At 42.4% G+C, this 24,593-nt stretch overlaps 1 protein-coding gene across 4 annotated transcripts in view; it reads right to left on the bottom strand.

The window, feature by feature from the left end:
* hoxc13a (homeobox C13a) overlaps positions 1-24,593 on the bottom strand; it is a 75,201-nt gene that overhangs the window by 34,855 nt on the left and 15,753 nt on the right. For 3 of the 4 annotated variants that reach the window (XR_001478130.2, XR_001478131.2, XR_001478129.2), the window contains one exon: positions 21,499-21,576. Coding sequence is in view for 1 of the 4 variants with exons in the window: in XM_006629265.3 (XP_006629328.1) it covers positions 3,213-3,876 (664 nt within the window). In the remaining 3 variants the exon portion in view is untranslated. Of the gene's footprint in view, positions 1-3,212; positions 4,545-21,498; positions 21,577-24,593 lie in introns of those variants that run through there. The other variant, XM_006629265.3, reaches the window with a different exon arrangement.

Raw genomic sequence — 24,593 nt, 5'->3', positions numbered from 1 at the left:
TAACCAAAACCGTAATACAATAGCACTGCTTAACACAATGACTGGTGTTAATGCAGTCGTGCATTACCCAAAGCACAGTGGTGACTAAAGATTTTAATAAATGTAAAATGTGGATTAGATTTTGTTGGCGTTTATATACGATAAACAAGTTTTAAATTCAAAAGAGCATGGTAACAGACCGCGCGCAAAGGTTAATTTAAAAATATCTGAACTTAGCTTCGTAAAACAAAATTCTTAATATATCTTTATGCATGGGATTACTAACTTGTTAAATGCAATATTGCATACATCAAACGCACTGCTTGGACAGAGTTGCTTAAAGATAAAAGATGGACCACGACGAAAGTGTGTGGCTTTAGGTGTATATAGTTTTATATATATAGACTAGACATAGATATATAGATAACGTTTACTTACTCGGCATATGTGCAATATTTCATAAAATACGATGGGTGTCTCCTAAATGTCCACTGTGTTTAAAGTGAGTTTGATTCAATGTCAGTGAAAGCTTGTTCAGTTTAAAGAGATCCGCCTTTCATATAGATTAGTAGTTTTAAGAAAAATAGAGTGGGGGTATTTTTAAACGACATTTTAACTCAAAACGTAGTCTTCAAACAGTGCTGCGGAGGCCTTGCTAAGATTTATCGTTTTTGTTTTCAGTGCTGACTGTAGAAATTCTGTGGATTGAGTTTTCGCTCGAGACATTTCGCTGATATTACCACGAAACCACCTCGCCCTGTTTGAAAAACACCGTGTTGTTTTCGCTGTCGTGCATGTCCACTTAATGGGTGAGGGAAAGCTATTTCAGACACTGACGAACCTCGCCGATAAATAGTACCACCTAGTAATAAAGAAAATTAAAACTGAGTGCATTCCTTTACTGTATTTATCTATGCAATACAATATCCATTCAAACGAAAAGCAAATTAGTGTATACAGAGATTCCTTAACACTTGCTTTTAAATATTAGGAGGGAAATCGCTCCTTTTTCATGGAAATATGAGTGCTGTATCACACTCTGCCTCCATACATATCTTAAAACGCTCTTCAAGAATTAGCGGCGTGTTGGACTGGGGTTTTGGTTCTGTACGAGTGTGTGGCCAGTGGACTGCAGCGGGGCTGGAGAATGTTAATTGCCGTTGTTTACGAGGTCGTAAGCGCTATAGCCCGTGCAGGACGGCCTGAAACAAGGCTGTATTCAACTCGATGACCCTGCATCGAGATTTCACCGAAATAAATAGAAAAATATAATCCTCGCTGGGAATGTGGTCCATTAACGTTTACCTAAATTCGCAGATTGCACCCCGAAGTCTGGTATTTTGTTTGAGGGTGCTAATTTATTTTAGGTGGGTTTTTTTTTCTGAAGCACAGAGACATGAAAGGTGAAGAATTACTCCGTAGCCACGCAAAGAGCAGCGCCTTCTAATTGCTAGTCAAACTGTGATAATAGTACAAATGAACATAATAGTCAATTCTGTTTTGACATGTTATTCTTCAACGACCCCCAATTGCACTAATATTTAAATATTTTTATGAACATCTCACTTTTAATTTATTTATAGGGAAAAAAGTTCAGGTAAGTATTTTGTCCTGCAGTTTCCTACGAAAAAATGTAACTCTAGATTAACATCGTTGTGTTAAAAATGAAAAAAACAGACAAAGCAACGGATTATATTTGCATGAGCCTCAATCTATGGCTTGCACATTCACGGATTCAGTAAACGGAGTATCCGTTTGTGCCTCCCCCCTCCTGTGTATCTCGACAATGTAAATATATTAACATCGCGTGGTTAATTGTAAGCATTGCCTTTAACCCGTCTTCATCGCAGTCATATAAATGATTGAAATTGGGTGCGCGTTCTCACTGAAGAGGACCCGAACACGCGCGCGCACACACAAAGGGTGGAAATAGTAACGTGCAGCGACTGTCCGAAATGAATGTCCAGATTTTATAAACTTCCTAACGCCTCCCTGGTAAATGAGAATCACATAACGTAATTTAGCTAGCATATTGCACAGTGGTTCAAGGTATGCCATTTCGCAAATATTAAATGCCCTTCGTTAACAGAGCATTTAAAATAGTGACCAGTGCATACACTCGTCATGAACTTCAATGCTGTATACAGAAGTGGATTCCATTTGTAATAATGCACGCAGCGACTACGCGTATAAAAGATCATATGCAAAGTGGCGGGGGTGATGCTTTCACACATGCAGCCCCTTCCAAACACGTCTCGAGTGAATTCGTACTGACGCAAAGCATTTCTAAGCTGTGCAAGGCACAGAGCTCGGCTACCCTGCTCTGTGACAAACCGAGACAGCAGAATTTATTAGCTCAGCACAAACAGTATACCCGCTATTTTACCAGACAGGCAATGCGAAGGCATGTCGACTTGCCCTGATTCGGTGTGCGTGACTGTGAACTTTAAGCAGTATAGCAGACATCCTTCGAGTGGGATAGATTTCGTTTCCAAGCCTTCTCGAAACCGCATCGTGCATGCAAAGCTATGCTATAATTAAATGTGCACGTGTAATTTTTTCAGACACTTCATAACTTAAACTAAGATGTTTTGTGTTCCTTTGCCTTCGGTTTCTGCTGAAAGTGATTTCTGCAATGGATTCGACTCATTTCAAAGTTATTTTAAAAGCTGTTATGCTGGTCAAGCAAGACCATCTTGCTTTGTCTTGAAACCCCGGTGACTGGAAAGCAGTAACTTGTTCCTTTCCCTTCACTGCTGTTTTAAAGATCAGAAGCAACATATTTTAGAGTTATATAATCACAGCACTATCACCGCTCTCAAGATCCAGAAGACATGCAAAAGCAGACGAGCGAGCTTGACTTTTCTGGATAAAACGGGAATCATGTCGTGCATAGACAGTGCAAATGATCCATGGCTGAGGACGCGTGGGAGATGTTCCTAAATATTAAATGTACCGATTTTAGTTACTTCCTACACCTAACGTTACAGTGCCTTGATGTGGTAATATAGCATGGATGTAGTAATAACACACAAACCTGATGCTCCTAGCGACATTTTGTAGTTCGGAAAAGGAGCAGGACCTTTCCTTGCGAAAGTGGAATCTCAGGCGCAGGCACAGTGCGTGCACTATTGTTTACGTTCCTGGCTCCCGAGTATGCAAAAGCTAAAAACGTTCAAGAAAAGTGTAGATTTATCAGTGTGTATTATGCAGTAAAACGCACGTTCACGTACCTGGGAAAGGAGATTTCCAGAGGTGAGTGGACTGTGTTTGCTCCTTGGAATAGTACACCTGTCCGTCCCACCCGTTAGACAGAGCCCAGTGCTGACAGCCTTCCATGGGAATCAAGGCGTCATGCCTCGGCTCCGGGTGCGCACTGATACTGGGGACCACTGACACGTCTAAATAGCCCGGGACAGCCTGGTAAGAGCTGGCAAAACTGGGGTAAAAGGCGAACTCTTTGGCCCTGCTGGACAGTTCCTCCGAGGGCAGCGCACTGCCGGACTCCGCATATTTCTCCGCCGGGTGGTAAGAGCAGGGCTTCTGCTGCAAGTTCACGTTGTGCGAGTGAGACAGCCTGCATCCGTAATAGGGGCTTCCGAAAGGGTAGCCGTAGCCCAGGGTGGCGCTGGAGGAAGTCTGGGGAGCGGGGCACTGCCTGCCGGTGTCTGGAGATGAAATATCCGAGTACACGGAACCCTGGGGGGTCGCTATGCTGCCGGAATGTCGCCCCAGCGCTGGGTGCGAGATCAAATCCCTGCAGTGGCTCGCGGGGCAATTCCCGCTCAGTCCCTCCATGGCTGGATTTTTATTCTGATTGCTCTCATTCGGGCTTTTTTCATACACGTACATCAAGGTGTCCGCCCAGCGTGGATGCAGAACCAGCGAAGTCGTCATATCACGGGCTGCCGATGGTTTTTAAAAGTCGACTACTCCAAGACCGACACCTCATTTCCAAGCACATTTTTTTACGCCGGCGCATGCGCGCCAGGGGGGTGCCGAGTGTCCAGTTCATTAAGCTCCAAGCCGCGGGCACGTGATATGCTAACGAGGCCGAAGAGGAGCTACAGGGAAGAGGCTGGAAACCACAGCCTCCCCTTTAAACTGCGCCCATCTCGTATTTCTTGACCGCCTTTTCAAGAGGAGCGATACTCCCATTGGCTGAAGTCTCTTTAAACGAGAAAAACCTTAAAGGCGAAGATCGACACCCTGGGTGATCGAATGGTGGGGGGGGGGGGATATGCACTCTCAACTGTTCAGCCGACCTTTAAAAATCTCAGCCCTGAAAGTAAACATTTTGTTTACATCGTTCCGATCCACTGACCACGACTTCGGTGTAAACCCCGATTACAGATAACACTCAGTTAAATAATGCTAAATAATCATAACGCTCCGGATGGATTAGATGTGAAAAACTCATGATGCATCAAAATGCTGCGTATTCGAACTCAGACAGTCAGATTATTTCCGATGTTCTGCCTCCTGCAAATATACCCATTTCAAATTACGGTTGTCAGACGCTTACCCTCTTGCCTGCGAATTCCGATTCAGTACTGATATCGATGAATGAAACCAACAAGCGTTCAGATCCAAAAGCGGGACATCCAGACTTTGCTGGTAAGACGACAGGAAATTGTCTAAAATCTATTTGGAAACTCTCTGGTCTGTCAATCATAGCTACACCAAGCGGCCTTGCCGGCCTTCTAATGCGCACTGGTGCAAGGGTGGGTAACGATATTACACATAATTCATGGATATTTGTTAAAAAGACGATCTGTTGGATGTCTCTGTGTACTCTTAAAATACTTGTATATTTCTTAATGCCAAAAAATACAAATTTGTGTAGTTAAATGTGTACTTTATCAAAAAAAACATTTACAAGACGTTCTTTTTAGTTTCACACATTAAATAGACCTGGATATGTATCAATGTGGCGCTGCTTCTGTAACTCCAAAACATTCCAAATATCCCATTGTTACCACGCTGCTAAAAGAAAGTTTTTACCTTTAAAACCCGAATCCGTAAGACCGAAAAAAAAATTAACTTTTCTTTCTTTTCTTGACCAAGTCAAAGGAACTGGGCATCAGCGCGTAATTTCTTACAATGTTAAAAATATAAAATAAAATCAGTTTACAATTGTTTTTAATTACGGGGGGAAATAGCTACTTAAAGCGAATGATTCGTTCTCTCTTCAAAATCTGCGAGTTTCCATTGCAGCGCTCGGGCTGAGCCCGGGCGGGACTGCTGCTCGGTGGCCGGGTTTGAACACAAAACCGAGGGAGCAGACGGGCGGGTGGAGCTGGTCGCTCTCTTTTTAGCGGGGCACAGACATGACAAACCAACCCACAACAAAAACCGTGATAGGAATGATTGGATACAGGCAGCTCAATTCATATATTATTCGCACATTAAATGTTTTTCATCCGGCGCTTTAATCACTATGTTCAGAGCGTATATGCTGAGCAGGTGCTAAAATAACAATTTTGCCGAAACAGCCGTTTCCCGTAACGCTTCTGAATTCCCGTGTGCTCATCCCAGTCTCACCGTAGTCTTGACGGTGCTGCGAAATTCAGTGCGCTGCAGACTCCAGGTTTCCCTATACAGGCCATTGCGAAAACCTGTTGGTTATTTAATAAGAGATTTCGCGCAGTGCATTGCTTACACGACCGTGCAAGAAAGTCGACCCATTGAGAGGCCAGTGTAAACTTCATGCGGCACCAAATGCTACCCTCTTGAAATAAATGCAAGCCATGAATGTGTGCGTGTGCATGTACCGGGGGTACAGCATGCATTCCTGTTAGTGTTGCAACCAAAATGTGTTTTCACTGCTTGCAGTTCAGGGTGATGGATTTGTCTCGGCATTTTCTAATGACACTACAATTCACAGGATCGGCAGGGCGATCACGGCGATAACTGGACAAGACGGCAGATTGTACTTCGGCCTCAGAAACAATAGGAAATGCATCAGGTGTGCTGGTAAGGACTCAGTTAGCATTTGGTCAACAAAAAGGGGGTTTCGAAACAAAGAAAGAGAAGCGATTATATTTAAGGGAGAGGAAGGTTCAATCGGAGACCGAAGCTCTTTGAACTCTGGCTTCAGCATCTCGGACAGCGGGGCTCAGAGAACAGACAAATATTGATGGTTCTTACAAATGGCAGCTGGGAGGAAGTCCAAGGTCAAGGTGGAAAAGGAAAGACAAACAAGGTCGTAATTAGAGTCTAGACGGACAAGAATGAACTTCACACTCGCACTGTCGAGTGGACATGCAAACTCGCCGTAATTAGGGGAACAGAAGAGCTGAAAAAGGGTCGTTTCGAGATAGGGCAGACCGGCCCTCACTAATTCCCCCCCGGCTCCTTCCGTCTCTTTACCGAAAAGGAGAAAAAACGCTCGGTGCGGGGGTGATTAAAGAAATAGGTTTATGTATCAGCTGGAAACCGAAAAGATGGCTGTAATATAAAGTTAAAACAGAAAAAAGGTCACTTTGTACTCAGTATCTCTTTGGAAAATAATAAACATTAAAACATTCATGAATTCACCATGACAAATTAAATTTCAAATCCAAACATTGTACTTAGCTGGGTTGGTAAGTACAGAGGATTAATTATTGAATAATTGAATAATTATTCGAGAAAACTACACGTCACTACACTACACTAATATGTCTCTCTCCCTTACGACAAGGCTTATAACAAAACAAGTAAACCAAAATAAAATAAAAGGAGGCAAAAAAAACGCACAGAAAATGTAGAGATACAATTAATCGAATGGGTGCAGGTTTTATTATTTAAATTACAACAATATACTTCTCTGTACACAAGTGTCCGAAAAATGAAACCATTTGTTATCGGTTGCTGAATAAAATTACAGAAACCAAATTACAGAAACCAATATGGTGTAATATTTTATCATTTGAATTTATGCGGAATTGCATGCAAAAAATCAATTCGTTTGAAAAAAAAATGGCAGTAATTTCCCTGCCTTGTGCAGGCTGAATTGTCTCTCGGGGCTGCAGGTATTGTCTCCGGACAATGGTAGCTGAGCCGAAGCCAGACATCTCCTCAAGGGCCGGTTCGCCTCATACGGGTTTGAGCAGCACATCCGACTTCCTAAAGCCAAGACTCAAACACAGTCCGAGATGCTAGATACACCCCTGCCACCGGGGCCGTTAAGGTGAAGTATAGGTCTAATTTATCATTAACCATAAGATAAAGACGCCTGTTGTTTTTATAGAGATGGGGTGCCATCGATTCGAAGCAGAGTGAGAAAACGTTAGGCAGTAGCATAAATTCCGCCACTACCCCAATGCCCCTGACCAGCACAGCTAGGAAAAAATAATCCCTATTAACATCAACATCAGATTTCATCCAAATTACTCGATATTTGCATACCACGTATGCATATAGGCCACACTGGGAACAAGGTTCGCCATTTTCAGAAATATGGGTTATGACTGCAATGCTCTATAATCAACCTGCACATTAGTCTACTTTATTACAGCTTTTCCATGTAGCCTATGTCAGGTAAGCGTCACACCCGATAGGCATATCACACGTCTGATATGACCAGTTTGCCGATGAAGTGATTGCACACTACCCCTGTCATATTTACAGTCGCTGGACATAATACCGAAATTACACACAGTTGCATTTAAATGGCTAGACAGGCGTTAAATTCTTAATTAAGGCCGAGAGCGTGTTTAAAACCCGAAAGCTCACATACAGGCGTATAAAACCAGGTGATACACTACTAAACAAAACACTGTCAAAACAAAGCTAATTTTCTCGAATTTTTAAGCCAGGCGTGTAGTCAACACCGTGCATTACAGCCCTCCCCAAATTAAAGAAATACAGCGAAAATATAACTCTCACACTATATATCCAATTACACTCTACCTTTGTTATTTTATTTATTGCTTCAATTAAAAACGAAAACTGCTCTGCTGTACAGTGCGCCTTATCACTACGAGCCAGTTAGCAAATCTAATTTCACTTTTACTGTTCTTGTCGAAGATGGTGGAGTTTCAGTTCCATCGTGGGGCTGAACTTAAACCCATCTAACCTGATGTATAGTCGTATACCATACCAGACACAGTCTCTCGCACAACTCTCAATGTGTACCCAGTACCCGCCAATACAATGTTTTCAACGACGCAATTTCGGATTTAAGATCCGCCGAGATTCAGTTACCGATAAGCTTGAGAGCTCTTGTCGTTCAATAAAAACCCGTAAACGCGCCAACTGGTCTATACTGGTACTGTGTGTATTTAGATAAATGATCGACTGTCATAATATACTCATCCATCACTTCGGTGTATATAAGTTTTAATGTACCACGTATAATCTACCGTATTACTATTGTAACAGATATGTACTGCATTTAAACGCTTTAATGAACGCCTTCACATTTGAGAAATTCGATTTAAGAATAATACCCGTTTCAAAAAACAGGCAACATCTGCAAAATTGTCCGAAAAACCTGCTCCATCGCATAATTAAGTCAGAAAATCGATACATCAACAAATCCGTACAACGTTTCGCCACTCATACTTCGTTTTCCTTGCTGGCACGTTTAATTTTAGCCAGCTTTAGATTTACTATTGTCATAACCAGATCGCAAAATCAGTTTATTTTCATAATATATAGCTGTTGAGTTTAAGAGTAAACAGACGAGCCCTCTGCCAACTCAGGGATTGGTTTAGCAAAGGAACCTTTTAATAAGGACAAAAGTATTTGACTCTGTTTATAGTTTAATCATCCGTTAAGGCCTCGGGTTCTGTGACGAATTAAATGAATAGGAGAAAAACGTCAAGCCTCGGAGAAAATGAAAACGAGAAAAAATAGCCAAACAGTTCGATTTTCTCACAACAATCCAGAATGGAATCCTGCCAGTTTATTTGTATTCATATAATCGCACCTTTGTCATTTTAAATGGTACAGTTCCTAAAATAAAATGTAAATACTTCAGAGCACAATGCGTCCACAACACAACATCAACAATATGGAAAGGGAAGCATTCAAGAAGTTTTTTCGTTTGGAAAATTTACAAAGATGTTTGCTTGTTAGCCTGGAACAGTCTGATTTTTTCCAAAAGAAAAGTTTTCCGAAATCTGCACGGGGCAATTTAGAAGTTTCCAAAGACTAGGCAATTACGGATTATAGTACTAATGATTCTGACTGCAAGACAAATTATCTAAATATATATATTTTACTTCACGTCTATCATTTCAGTGATTTAAGGTCCTGCCCCTAATCTGCTGTCATTTTCTATCATTTCCATCGCAGTTCTTGTAGTCTTGGGTCACGCGAGACACCTCGAGGATTCTGATAAACGTACGAGGCGAAAATCTTCACTTAATTTGCAGGCGAGGAGGCGAGGAGGCGAGGAGGCTGCACAGTTTGAATTATTCCTCCAAAACTACCCTGCGCCCCATTTTGTAACAGAATGTGCACTTCTGCTACTCGGAATAACTGGCTAGGAATGCAGAGCACCTCGAAGAGAGATGGCTGCTAATAACTGCGTTTAAAATATTAATGACAGGGAGACGTTTTAGCGCGCAGCAGGACGTTAATATGATTAAAGATAGTCCCTGAGAATGCGAACCTCAAACATTCAAATCCATAATCTTTCCCTATAACTCTGTTGCTGATATTAAATTATCGCACGCTTTGAAAAAATCCACATGCAGAAGAATGCCGAGGTTTAAGTCATTTTTCGCTCTTCGGTTTGTAGGGAGACCTGTCACTTCTAGCTTTTAGAAACCCAGACGCGGAAACAAAAGACCGGAGGAAGAGGTGGCTGATCCCTGATCTTGTATTCGTGTGCTTGATTGTGAAACTGAGAGGATTACGTCCGGTAAACGTTTTACGTCTAACTACAAAAGAATCGCTTAGATTTCTAGTAAATTAATGTATGGGTGTATTTATTCTTGTTCGTGATATAACAGCAGGCTTCAAACGCTCGCTGCTCTGAAAGCGGAGTGCTTCTGAAACTCATGCTCACTTGCGAACTTGGGCAGCGGGACTCTCGGGCCGAGACGGTAGGTAATGAGGCCCTGTCTCCGAGCAGGAACACAGGTCTGTCTCATTATCGGACTTCCTGCCCGGGTTGGATTACCAAGGTTCGGGGTGCAAATACGGATTACCCCGGTGTAACCTACTCCTCTCCCCTCATCACACAGTCCGACTCTCGTAGCTTTCTGAATGATAACGACCAGCTCTGACAGCCGTAGGGAGAATCAGTCCTCCACATCCAGGTGGGACAAAACAAAAACAGAACACACACATCATCTAATTTCCCGACAAAAAAAAAAGCATCTCTTAGCAAAACCTTTGACGGGTAAGTGAACAACAGATAGCATTCGAGGCCTAAACGCTAAACCCAGAGGTTCTGCAGAGTCGCCTTAAAACGCCAGACGGCTGTTTTTCCCCACCTCTGAACAGAATAAACACCATTTCCAGCTCGGAAGCTCCACTCGGAAAGTCGGGCTTCCCCAGCAGCGAGGCCTGTTAGTCCGGGTTATGAACGCGCCCTCGGCAGGGGCCTTCCGCGACAGGCCCACACCGCACCTCCTGGACCGGCGGGGAAGAGAAAACACCCGCTCACTGCCAATCACTCACTTAACAGACAACTATGAACTATGAACCTGGTTTGTTTAAAAACAAAAAAACAAAGCGAAGGACGCGTTTCCCTTTAAATGACTTAAGCATGAATATCGCCTAGAACAATCAGAAACTGGTGAACGTGATGTCATTTATGACACTTATGACAGCTTCTTGCTGTGAATTCGAGCGCAAGAGAGATGTTGCACGAGATTACTATTCCCATTTCCCGAAACATTTACACTCGCCGTCTGAGCTGAAACAAGTAACAGCGATATGCTGAAGAGAAAACGATCAGCACAACTCAGTGCATTGTACCAGGGCACAGAACCTCAGAGACTGAATGCACGGCGTGTCCGAATAGTTTTCTTCGTATAGACGGAAAAAAAAAATTGCGACGCAATGTGGTATCCAGAAACACGGGTTTCTGTTAATATCAACGCAATCGTCTTTTCTAGCATTTAAAATCTAACATTTTGTAGCGGTGCAGCATTGAAGAAACAGTGTGTTGTTCAACACTGCGCTGCTCGTTTCACTATGCTACTACAGGTCTACGTGGGTTTTCCAACGCAATTGTGCTTGTGTGTCCACTGGCGTTGAAACTTCAGTTTACCCGTGTGTTATATTAACCAGAGGCTGAGACACTGCAGTGTGTTACGCTATATTAATTAAATACTGTAAGAGGGCACGGAGTGGCGCAGAGCAAGAGAGGACTTATATTCTCTGGAGCCGGACAAAAAGCGAAAAACCCCTTTTTTTAAATCTCCCAAAGCTCTATCCAGTGTCCCTGTCTTGGCACCCTGTTAGTTTAGAAAACAGTATTTTACCAATACATCTGCACTCATATGTTAAGCAGTGAAGAACAGACGTACATCTCTTCAATGAGTTCCCAGCTAAAACATTTTCAACAAGACCAAAATGGCTCCAATACGTACAAATCGAGTAGCGAAACTGTCATAACCGCAGTCTGGGTACTATTATTCATAAATTACTATTTTATTACAATAACGTTTTTTCTTAACCCTGGCCCCCGTGTTGTGAAATCCTGCCTTAAAAAAGTTAAGTCTGAGACTACTAAGGAAATAGTCGTCAACTTCAACTATGCATTTAACGCCCTTCAATGCGTCCAATAACATATTGAGGTGTTAAAATGCAACAAATGTTATTCAAAATCTAGCCAAATTAAACATGAGCAAAAATAAACGATCCGATTCTTTCCACTTTATTTTTATTCGATACACTCAGGCAGGCTGACGCTGTCGTCAAAAATACGACAAAAAGAGTGAAAAGAATAGTTTTAAAAAAGATAAGCTCGTTTTTACTATTATTACATATGCGATTACTTTTCTGTGTGTTGTAAACGCATGCTTGATCTGGGGGGGGAAAAAAGTCATTCGTTTCAGTGGTTCGAGTTTTGGAAATCAACAGAAGCGACCCAGTCTGCAGGACACGTCGGTCTAGGTATAAGATCTCCGCCTACAGCCACTGGAGCTCAGACATCCGAGAGAAGGTTTCCTCGCTGGACAAGCCCGTCACAAACACGGACACAGCTTCTGTATGAGTCTAAACAGACATGGAACTAGCCTGTTAGAATTTTCCTCAAAACTGTCACAAAATAAATGCACGATTTAATAATTGCAAAATAAATGCACGATTTGAAATACAGAATTTCATAGTCAACACTAAGACACTATATATATACACACACCTTTTATATAGAATCAAAACAACAATTAAAACAGGTTCAGATAAGGACAATGCAACCTAGTATTCGACCCAACAGACAATGCTTTTTTTTGTTTTTTTCCCCTAACAAAACTTGTTACTTTGCTGTAACACTGTGGGTAAAAAAATATTTTGACCATGGTGGACTTCAACGCGAATAAAACCGCTGTTCTTTTTCCAGTGCCAGATTGTTTTTCTCGAGTCGTCTTTGATCCGTTTCTTAAATTGAACGGAAAAATTACATAGCACCCAAAAACTGAGTAATAGCTAAGAAATACTGGAAAAAATCTAAATATCTAGTTAAAGCTGTCTTGTTTTTTTCATTATTAAAGAATTCTTTATTGTGTTAAAGGACTGTTTAATGTTGTTTTCTGCACTTTGAGGACTGGGTATCTATTATACAATCATAAGGCAGAATATATTCTAGAATTTCAGGCGGATGGTAAAAGTTCCTTTAATATTGTCCCGTTTGTCCTTTTAGGTCCAAGCCTTTAATTGTAAACTCCTTATACACCAACAATAAAGCATTACAGTCGTGTTTCTGCATAAGAGACATTAGATTTGAACTGCAAGACTGCTTTTCATTGTAAAGCGGCATATAATTGCATGCCTGTCTACTTCAAAATGACAATATGTACAACAAACCAGCTCCTTATGCGTTAGATATATATTATACATATATTGCAATATTCCATACACCGTCTGTAAGTAGTAGGACAATAAAACATTTTGCTCCCTTTGAAATGAAACTTGTCTTAAGGAGAGGATGGGGATATAATATAAACCAGACCCATCAAAACGCGCAGATAAGTAGGACAAAAACTGTCATGAGTTTCAACAGCATCCAGCACGGCCAGTGATTTCAAAGACCCCCACATCAACCCCACCCCCATTCGGGCTGATGCTGACGAATTCCCCCCACCCGGTTAGGAATTGTAATATCCCACCTAGCACTCAGGCTGTGAGAACACTCATTTCATTTCGGAGCCCCAACCCCACTCCAAAACCCTTCCTCTTCCTCTTTTTCACCCCCCGCCCCGAAATCCAGGTGCGGGCCCACAGATACTGGCATGAGTAACACTGCACACACCGTATCAACAGAGCCTGCGGTATCAATCAAATGTCTTCTTCTATAGTGTCTTTCAACACAAAGGTACTTTACAGAAATTCTTCAACAAAAACAAAACGGGTATATGTAAGAAAGGAAAGGAAATAAAAAGATTAAGGATTAAGGCCCATCGTCAACTTTTAAGACGAGATTGAAAGAGCTCAGCAGAAGCTGCGTTTATAAAAATGGTCCGGAAGAGTGCCCGGAGACGGGGGGCTCCGCGGAGAAGGCTCGGTCCCCAAACGACCTTCATGAGCCCAGATGCAGCCGGAGGAAGGCAGCGAGCTGGGGCGAGTGGGGACAGTAGCTCCTGCAGCCACACGATAGGGTCGAGGAACGGGATTGGTCCCGGCTGTCTGAAATTGCTGAAGCTGAAGCACCGCTCGGATCCCCATTTCCCTCGCTCCCACTATCATCATCTACTACACTGAGTAAAAATCAAGCAGCCGTCGGCCTTTAATACTGTGAGCACCTGTAGAGTTTCTGACTTCAGCTGTCAGATGTTTTGGCCACAACTGGTCCAGTCCGATCGCAGCTGCTGTACCGGACGCTTAGAAACCGGAACCGCTGTCCAGAGTCAAACACTGCGAGATCACTCATGTACCTGTATAGGCGCTTTTCGTGTCAGTGCTGCACAGTCACCGCAGGACAGTCAGCTATCATCTACATGGGAACGAAACCATAAGAGAACGAATTTTTTAAAAATAATCCAAAACCAGAATCGATACATTGCTGCTTAGTTTTTGGATGTGTGTGTGTGGGGGGGGGGAGTTCATTTGTTTTTCTCTCGTTTTCGATCAGGCGTTGTTAAACTTAATAAATGAGAATGGCAAGGGTTAAGAATTAATCTTTATGTATATTTTGTATTTATTTTATTTTTTAAAACTATTTTTTTACAACAACAACACGTTTAGATACATCTAAAAGCACACGTAATGGTTCATTAAGTACAAAGATATATTGGATTCAATGTCTCGTTTATAAGGTTTTGGAAAATAATTTAGATTAATAATCATTTCACATTCAAACCTAAGGAAGACGTGTTCTGGGTATGATCAGGTATGGATGCGGTGAGTGCAGCGTAAATGTCACCATTTCATTCGGCTCCTCCAAGAGAAGTATTGTCTTTAGGACTTTTTTAGATCGATACTCGAAAACCTGGCTGGCATTTCTAAACGTTTCAAAGTTTTTGCAGATCGAAAGCATTTCTTTTCTGTGCTGTTTAACATTGAAGTACAGCGTGAAAAATGCTCTGATCACGAGTTTATTTAAAAACAACAACAAAAAAGATAAAGCTGAGAGCAAGCAAATCAATTTTAGATACCTCTGAAAAAATAACGTAGCATATTCAATTTTTTTATTTTTTAAATTACAAAAATTATATATAAAGCTTACATTTTTAAGGAAAAACGTCTGTACGAGTCACCTATAAAGGGTATTTAAGTGATGTGAAACTCGGCGCTGGTGCCGAAGTTCACCAGCCTTTCTCACCACAATGGGAATTCGCGTGGTACACGGTTGTCACTTTGTGATTGGACAGAGTAAATCACTGCTTACTTGAATATAGAAAGCTGGACGCTTAAACATCCAGAGTGACCGAACAATATAAGGTCAGACGCCTTCCGGTTAAAAATAAAAGATGGGTTTGAAACACGTGCGTTTACAAAACGCGAAATTGTTGCACGTCGCTGCACTTTGTCCACTTTCCTATTAAAGAAAAGCTTGCACACCCTCATCTGCGTTAGCTGCATGCTGGTGACATCAAATCACTAAACACGGATAGGACACGCGGTTTTCTAAGTGAACGTCCGGGCGCTGGCGTTGGGACAACTGTACGTGCCGAGAAAAGATGGGAACATTGGAATATAACATTAGCCTCGCTCCTAATCGACCAGCATGATAAAGACTCTCCGAAATGCACAGCTTATCAATTCACGCCCACTACATATAATTAAAAAATAACTGTAAACAATGTAGCAGACATCGCCTTTTACACTGATTAATAGGAGTTGCTCCTACCACGGATCGATGAGCTCTGAAGCAGTTGGTAATTTTAGTAAAACGCGCAATTGCTATATCGCCTGATTAGACGCGTTCCTGCGTCGTCTCGACTCCATCCGCTTAGAGTGGGTCATCTCGCACTACAAGCTTGTTTCAATTACGGCTTTTCAATCTCAGTTACACGACATGGCACCGCGTACAACAGGGCTGCACTGAAAAAAAAAGGCGAAACCAAAATCTGGAACAAACAATACATTCTTACCACGGCTCAGTGCAATAATTACCAGCGATCCCGGTTGCTATGCCCGGCTCGGTCTGAGCTCACACCCTGACCAATGAAGAGAGAATGGGGGAAAAGGGAACTATTCTTACAGAAAGGCATGGCAACTTCAAAGAAAGGGAACAAAGTAGCAAACAGCCACATGTTAATGTTCATTTACCGAGTGTGTTCATGTAGGGTTCAGATATTAAAATAAATTTCACAAAGCAAAAAAAAAAGAACAAATGCATTGTATATCAATACTCCCCCTCATTCAGTGCGTCTGGACTGCCTGCTTTTATAGAAAGGAGGACGAAAGCACGTGCAGGTACACGGTTTTCAATTGCCTCCCGAGACAGACAAAATGTCTCCCCGGTTACAGACCTGTCGCGTCGGAAGTCCAAGTTCAAGTTAAAAGAGGCGGTCACTACCAATGTCCAGACAGCACAACAAAAGTCAGGCCTTTTTAATTACCGCGCTTTGGCTCGCTCCTGGTTTCCGTTTTTCAGATTTTCTTTAAATCCTATTAAAAGCGGCAAGTCGCTCATGACAATATTCGGGGCAATTACTCTGCAGCGCTATTACTGCCGCTGCAGCCGATCTTTAATCGAATTTAATTTTTAACCTTTGACCGGCGAGGCTGGAGTTCGGACATTGGGGGGAGAACAAATCCATTGACCGTACTGATTCGACGACAGAGGTAATTATTTTATTTGAAATGTTCTGGTTTGGCAGAGACGTTCGGAAGCTTATCAAAATCGACACGCTGTGGAAAAAAAATATGAATATAAAAGCACCGTTTTTCTGATATATCCGACTACTGCGAAACTCTCATCTAAAATCAATATCTATGTCTCGACACAATACCGTCCTGTGGTGCGAGAGGGAAAAAAAATGTTTTTTTAAAATGTTTTCATGACGCATTGATGTAATTATTGTCAAAGCCACACATTGACGCGGTTTAACCATTTTCGCGTTGTGAAAGATGTAACGCGGAACTTTTGGAAAGGTGGTGCCATCACTGTCGCTGTGGGGTTAAGGTGTCAGTATCGAGCAGCGGTGAAGCGAGAGGAAGTTACTCGGTCTCGGTAAAACGGTTATCCGATTATCGGATGAACAGCGCGAATACATGCACCAGTTCCTGAATCAGCTCTCCACGACTAGCTCACACAAAGCAGGGATTAAGACATCTCTGTGTGCTGAGGCGTAAACAGGACGCCGATTCATCAGTTTAGCATGTATGTCTTGCTGTTATTGTATAAATTCCTGCGAGATCGAAGCGCGATTTCTTGTAGGAGCCAGCAGTGGCGCCCGAACCCCCCAGAGGGTCTGAAGGTTTCTTATACTCTCGATCTGTGATTGCCACCTTCTACGGGTTCCTGTTTGGTTGAAAACTGTGCCCTAAAAATAAAACACAATTTAAAGGTCCAACCCGAGGCGTCGTGTGTTTTTGCATTGAAGAGGAGGCTGGTGCCCGATAGAGAAAGGATTTTTCTTTCATTTTGCCTGCCCGACATCAGGGCTCAAGGCCCCGAGCTCCGTCCCAGGTACTTCGCGAGGCGGTTTCACCTGCACCCCTTTGAGCACGAGGACGTACAGGCTGACTCGTTCCGAATTGTTCCGTCTCCTAAATGACCATTCCTTTATACAGATTACTTGTAGGAAATTTGTTATGAAGTGGAAGTGGAAATATTGAAAACTCCCCGCAGCTACTGTTAAGTATTATTCTTAGTTTCACTGAAAAGGCAGTTTTTCTGTTTATATATAGGTGTGTGTGTGTTCAAGTTCAAGTTGTTCGGGTACTTCAACTATAGATACTGAGGAATCGCGAGACATACAGCACGTTATGACTGGGAAACTCCGGCCTAGTTAGACCACATTAGTCTACTCTTTAGGCTAGATCTTAGCAGGTGTGGTTGCTTTTTTCCAACAAAATGAAAAGGACACCATGAAAAAAATACATAGCCGACTATTCGACGCAGTGAACGCGTTCATCTCACGCAAGAAAAATCGGGAAGGATTTGCAGATAACCGTGAAGGCAGACACGTCCAGTTTTGTATATACGGGAAATGCGTGTTTTCAGGTATCATCAGGACTACTTGAATCTTGATTAACTGACTTCCCTCTGCTGCGCGCGGATTTTATACATATAATTGTGAAAAATAAAGTGAGTAAAATCCTCTAAAACGGATTCATATCATGACCGATGACGCCGCGACAACGAGGAGGCCGTGAACGTGAAGCGAGCGAGTTTTACAGGAAACGTGTCCGACTGCGGCGGTGCTCAGGTCGCAGAACCAGAGCCGACCTGTCAGAATGGCACGATCACGAACTGGGCAAACACCTTACGTTAGTAAAGACACGATCCTCCCATTCGAATAGAAGACCAAAATCGCCTAAATAACTCGGAAAAGCAGCGGGGACCTTTTTTGTAACACATCACCTTTCCCGTGTAAAACAACTAATGGAAATATTTTAAGTTTAATGAGAGGCAATATAGAGCCGTACTGTAAAAAAAAAGTTTGTCTTCTTCTTCCTATGTAGCAGGATTATAAAGTCTTTGTATTCGTATCACAGCACAAATGTTATCGTAATACGAAAAACAGGGACAGCCGGTTTTGTGAAAATCTCATCACACCGTACGTAATATGCACACCGTGTTTACGTGTTTCATCACATTAAGTACCTGTTATCTTTGCATCATTTCTGCGATATTGTTTTTCCTTAACTCTCTTGCATTCCATAAGGAAAGTTTGCGACAAAAACATGTTTATCCTAACAAATTGCAATATCATAAGCGTTTTCCTCATTCCGATATTAACTTTCGCTCTCTACATATCCTAATGAAAAGGTTACCACTGCAAATAAGTATTTATACAGGGAGGCAATGATGAATAAATACATAAATCACAACATGTCTTGACAGCCTGCACAGAAGCCTTATTACACAAATGATCCGACACACCACGCTTCCCCCACACCCCCGTCAACAGTGTGGAGTCATTGTTTTTTAGAACAGTACGTGCGGTTGAACACAGCCTTCATTGTTGGCTGATCGCGCGTTCAGTCACTGCCATCGTGGTGTCAATGGAAACCAAGGGAAAAACAAAAATGCACCGACTGATCGGCGCGAGAAAGATGGCGGCCAGTTTAGAATTAATCTCCCTGCAGAGCCACGAGGCACGAGGGCTCCCAGGATATGCGCTGGAGTGATGTATACCGATTACGGAACAGTTTTAGGTAAAATAGTACTTTGTTGTAGTGTGATAGAGTGTCAAAGAAAATCGCTTTAAAAAAATACAAAAAAATCAAAGATACAATCCAGGTTCACCCAGGTGTGATCTAGGGCATCCCAGCCCTGACTTTCGCTCAGTTACACATGCCAAGGTGTCGGTGTCATAGATCCTACAATCCATTTAGGTCCATTCAGCCTGTTTCTCTGCAAGATCACTGAGCAATTGTGTGTCCTATGACAGTCCAAAACTTACTTTCACGTTTCCTGAATATTGCACAATACAGATCGATTGAGTTATCAGTCCCAGAGGAAGGTCTCCAAAATGCACATCATGCATCTGTAATGTAAATTATTTTCTACTATACCCTATATACCAACCTGGTCATACACAGAGGTCAGGAATGAGAGAATTTGTAAGAACAATTTGCATCACAATTGAGAGAATTCCAGCAAACATCTCAATTCAGGAATTCCCTCATATGCTCTGGGTTGTTGTGAGTTCAGACAAGGACATTAGTCCCTCAACACCATGCTCCAACACAACACTTTCTATGGAAAACATGCAAAGATATATAGGGAGCCCAATAACTAGACAGAAGGCTTTAGTCACGTTTAAAGGAAAAAACATTTTCCTTCTCTTAGGAGGCATGACAAGTCCATAATCTGTTTAAAAAAAACAACTTCTTTTAACAATCTTTTTACCGCAGTCAGGTGTATCATCCAAATATGAGACAACCAGCAACAATTTTAATTGCATTCAATGGAATTGGGTGCTGTGCACCAAATGAACTTTGTATTTAAAATTGCATGAGGAGAAATAAGTAAAAAAAAACAATCTTTATATATATATGAGTACTGAGTTTGCATTTTCAACCACAAGAAAATAAAACATTTTGCCGAAGCATTCAATCCCCAACCAAAACTCCCTGTATGAAGCCATTCCCTTCTATAATTACTCAGGCTAGCAAGACATTTTGTCTGGGACTGCAGGGACCTCTGTAGCAGTGTTTGCTTTGGAACTGGATATGAGGACTCATATGATCTGCATTTTCAATAACCAACCTTTAAAGAATTATAATACCAGTGATGAAAGCCGAGACAATATTAGTATCATGTGCCAGAGGTTGTGCCGAATGATTGCAATTGTCAAGACCAGTGTGCATTCAAGGGAGCACTCACACAAGTACTTTCTTAACCTTTTCTGTATTCAGAAATGTTAGGCTTCTTTAAATGGCAGTCTGACTCTCCTTATTTTACGGCAGAATGAAACACGAAATTCAAAACTCCCATAAGCAAAAAGAAGCAGTAAATGTCTGGCACCGAGAGTGGTGCCTTAAGGGCCTGTCTCACGTGGGGCGTTAATTCATTAGGTTTTTCATGGCTTCCTCAACTGAGCAGTGCAACGCCCCGCCCCTCCCCAGGGGCAGGGGGTGTAAACGTGGTTCGGGTCACCAGCGAGACTCGAGCTGGCCCTGTCCAGCCCCTGCAGGATTCAGAAATCCACATCGTAAACACGCTCTGCTCCGGCACAACCATAAAGGTTGTGCAGAACCCCCAGAATGCATCATGCAACAAAAAAAAGTTTCCTCCTTCACTGGCAACAAGTTAAAAAAAGAAATAGAGGTCTGAAACATTCATTATCAGATTTATTCATAACACCAGTCTAAATAAGCCCACAGGAATTTTGGCACAGCCTTGTAAGGATGATCTTTGACTTCTATATGGAACAAAACTCCTATAACTTCGCATACAGAAACATGAAGGAATGGTTGTGCAAATATAATGGAATAAAGTAACAGAATCCGATTAATCAGAAACAAATAAAGTAACCCCAATTAAAACGTGCTTTTGATAGAAGTGGTTTTGTCTGGATTGCCCCTTTCAGTGTCACACCTCTCTTTGAATGTTTGTACATTAAAAGTTTCGCAATCCTGTATAAGCTTTGTCAAACACTCAGACGCACCTCCTAACCTCTCACGAGGCTACAGGGCATTGTTGCCCCCAGCCTTAGTTTCTCTTACCTCCCTACGTGTGAATCATTAACCAGCCTGGGTCATAAGAGTAGTGCATTCTTTTGTTTCATAAAGAGTGGTCAATGAGCAAACTCTGCACAGATCATTGCAGAAACGAAATTTCAAAGGTGGAGGTAAACTGGTGCTCGTGCCAGGACACTTTGACTGCAGGAGGTCAACTGCTTTTGACTAGGCATCTTAACAGAAAATTGGACATTGATTCAGCAGGCCTAGTGTGATAGATGACATTCCATTAAACTAGCCTATCTGTGGTGTCTAAGGCTTCCATACACACAAGTAATGTAGTGTTATGGTTTGGAGAGTGAAGCTTTGAATAACAAGGAGAGGACAAATGACTGGGCCAGACAAGAACACATCTGCTGACTGAGTTTTGACTTTTCTCCACGTAGCAATTTGGACAAAACTCAGCATGCTCTGGGGCTTGGTGCGCAAGCGCAATGCTGGGCGTGTAAGTCGCTGCAATGCCAGTCTGGTAATCTGCACCAAGCTGGGCCAGGACAGTGGGGGAAGCAGAGACCAGGACAAGGACTGGGTCGGGCTGGGGGTTAATTGTACCTGACCAGTTTGCTCACGTCGCTCCTGAATCAGAAGGAGGTTCCAATATCCATCCAACAGCCACTCTGACTTTTTACTCTGAAAATAAATAAATAAAATAAAAAGACTGTTAAAGGGAATATCTTAGTCTTTGGCATCAATGTGTACTAGGTCTTGTATCAACTTCAACATCAGAGAAGGAAATGAAAGCAGGATGACAGGATCTTCTTGTTGCAGTATTGCTTAAAACAAGGATGTCACACCCTGGTCCTGGAAGTGCCAATAATCCACAGTTTTTGTCCACATCTCATTAAGGTGCCAGCAACTGACAAACCGGGAGCAGCTGTTTTTGGACAATTCAGCCAATAACGAGCTGATTTAGGTCAGTGAGAGCTGAGATGGGATGAAAAACACAGCCACCCCTCAGGACGAGGATTGGACACCTTCACAATGATGAATTTCAATATATGTGCCAAAGTGTTTCATCTAGGATTAATTATTTATATAGGATCAAACATTTACTGGAGTGCCTAATTATAGTTTTCATTCCAACCTGAAGAGTCAATTAACCTAATTAGTTTATTAAACTTATACAGGATCTTTATTATGATCTTTTGCAACAGATTAATCAAAACATCCACTTTGCAGATGCAGGTTCCCATTAAACTCCAGGACGCTTGCTCTATGTTCTTATTCTCTCCCACGCTTGGCACAGGGCATGAAATGGAGTCAGGCTGCTGGCAATTGGTGGGCATACAAATATAAAAAATGAACTTTTCCAAATTAAAAAGCAATAAAAGAGCACCTCAGAGAGCAGATACGAGTATAGTACTGAGGATCGCGCAAATCACAGCAGCGAGTGGGTTGTAACAGGGACCACAAGTACGTGATCATTCAGAAAAATGTGTCTATTTTCTGTAGCATTGACCCAACAAGGGTGGCACGTTGGCACAGCGATTAGAGTTGCTGCCACACAGGAACTGGTTCGATTCCAGACTGAGGAGCCATGCGTCTGAAGATTCCATGTTGTCCCAAGTTCAGATGGATTTTTGTCAGGTGTTGTCTGGCATGTCTGAATTGTTCCTGTGTGCATTGCATGATGGACTGGCATCCCATCCAGGGTGTTTTCCCATGCTCCCAAGATTCGGTTGCCATAACCCTTACCAGGAATAAATGGCATTCCAATGATGGATGAAAAAAGTACAGGAAAGGATCAATTTGGTACTGAAATCTGTCTGACATGCACTGGTTTTGAAGTTTCATCAGTGGACTATATTCATCTGTCCAAATTTCCTTCTATCTGTCTATGCACACATTCTGTCTATACACCACAAAGCTTAAATTATATTCTATTAGATCAATTTCATTATACACCTGTGCTTCTCGAAATTGATTGAGTTGGCCATTTATAAGGAAGATATATTTTTAAAAAGCAAGGGAGGACAAACGCTGCATCCTTCCTAATTAATCATAAAAGAGCTTTAAGAGCAAAACGGAAATGAAGTTGCGGAGATAGATGGAGATTTATGATGCAGATTTTTCAAAAAACCAATTTGCTTTACCCATCTTTAGTCCCAGCACTGCTGGTTATATCAGACATAAATACATGCACAGAAAATTGATAGGATATGGATGCACTCTTATCATTTCTTATTGCCTATGCTGCATGATCTCAGGCATGCAGTAATTTACACCTGATCCCCCAGAATGGCTGAAAAGGCATTTTCTAGGCTCAAACCTCCTGGCAGCAAACCTTCTGGCAGTGGTGCTAGAGACTGCGTGAACACTCTGATGGATTATCAATTCCTCAACTCTTCTGTCTGTCCTTTCTTTCCAAAAACATGACCCTGAAGGAAGAGACTGAACGCGAACAAGAGAAGTGTTCCAAAAGCCTAGCTCATCGGCAACACCTCCATGTTACTCCCTCCACCATCAGAGCAGACTGACGGATGGATGACTTGATGGACAGACAGATCTATGGAAGCTAAAACTGAACCCCAAATTAGCAATCCATTGCAATCACTGTTTTAGCCCTTAAGTAAGTCATGCAGTAAAACTATTCTAACAGTCCACAATAAGAACAATTAGAGTCGGCTGGTCAGTCCATTGCATGATAAGGAAGCAAACACCAAACACCTGGCAGCAGGATTGGACTGCAAGGGAGGAGTCACTCAGCACCGAGGAACATGCTCTGCCCTGTCTTCTCAAGGTGCAAGCAAGAGAGAGATCTTAGTAGGACATTTTTCAACCACAGGTCCAGAAACTATCCAGGGGTCCCTGGAAACAAGAAGGAACTCTATGCAAGCCTATCTGTATCCAAAATCACCACTCTCAAGCAGCAGACAGTAGATATGTTCACCTGCAGCTCTTTTTGAACCTAAGTAATAGTAGCTTTTACCACTTAGACAAGTATATTTGATTTTAGGTTTAAACTGGGGATCCTAAATACAGTACCTATGTGAACTGGGGTTCCCCTTTGTAGATCAGGCTGAAAGCCTTTCCTTTAAGGTCTATGGCTCATCAGTTATTAGCGGTGCCCAAAGCCCAGAAAACTCAGTGGGGCAGGGGAGGGAGGGTCATCTAACTGGCCCCAAACTGGGCTTACAGGTGACCCCTGGGTGTCCCACAGCCAGGACAGGGTGGGCAATTCCTCAGAAAACCCTACTAGCTCCCTCAGCAGTTAGGGTGACCCTGCCCTTTTCAGTATGGCTGTGTGGCAGAGCGGTTAGCACAGTCCGCCTTGCAACTTGACGATTGTGAGTTTGATTCTTGCTGTTCAATTCAAATCTGAACCTGACACTCCCCTCACCTCCGACAGAAGCCCTATTCAACTTCCCAAGAATCACAATATTTTATGAAGGATTATAGCAATAATTTAGTAATTTAGGGACATAAAATAACAACAGGGGCCCCCAGTGAAGCAAATATTTTGACAAGGAAATGAGAGAAATGCAGTTGCGGGCAGCACCGCTGTAACTAAATCTCAGTAATCCGACTCCAGCTGTCCCATACAGTGTGTTTCTGCACTGTAATGCCACCTCGGTACCAGCCGAGCTGCCGACCCAGAACCAAAACCCTACCCCGCTGGTGTTTTTCATTAGGGCGATTATTTTTAG

Source organism: Lepisosteus oculatus, chromosome 1, assembly GCF_040954835.1.
Source record: "Lepisosteus oculatus isolate fLepOcu1 chromosome 1, fLepOcu1.hap2, whole genome shotgun sequence".
Taxonomy (NCBI): Eukaryota; Metazoa; Chordata; class Actinopteri; order Semionotiformes; family Lepisosteidae; genus Lepisosteus; species Lepisosteus oculatus.
This window is presented reverse-complemented; position numbering and strand designations above follow the sequence as displayed.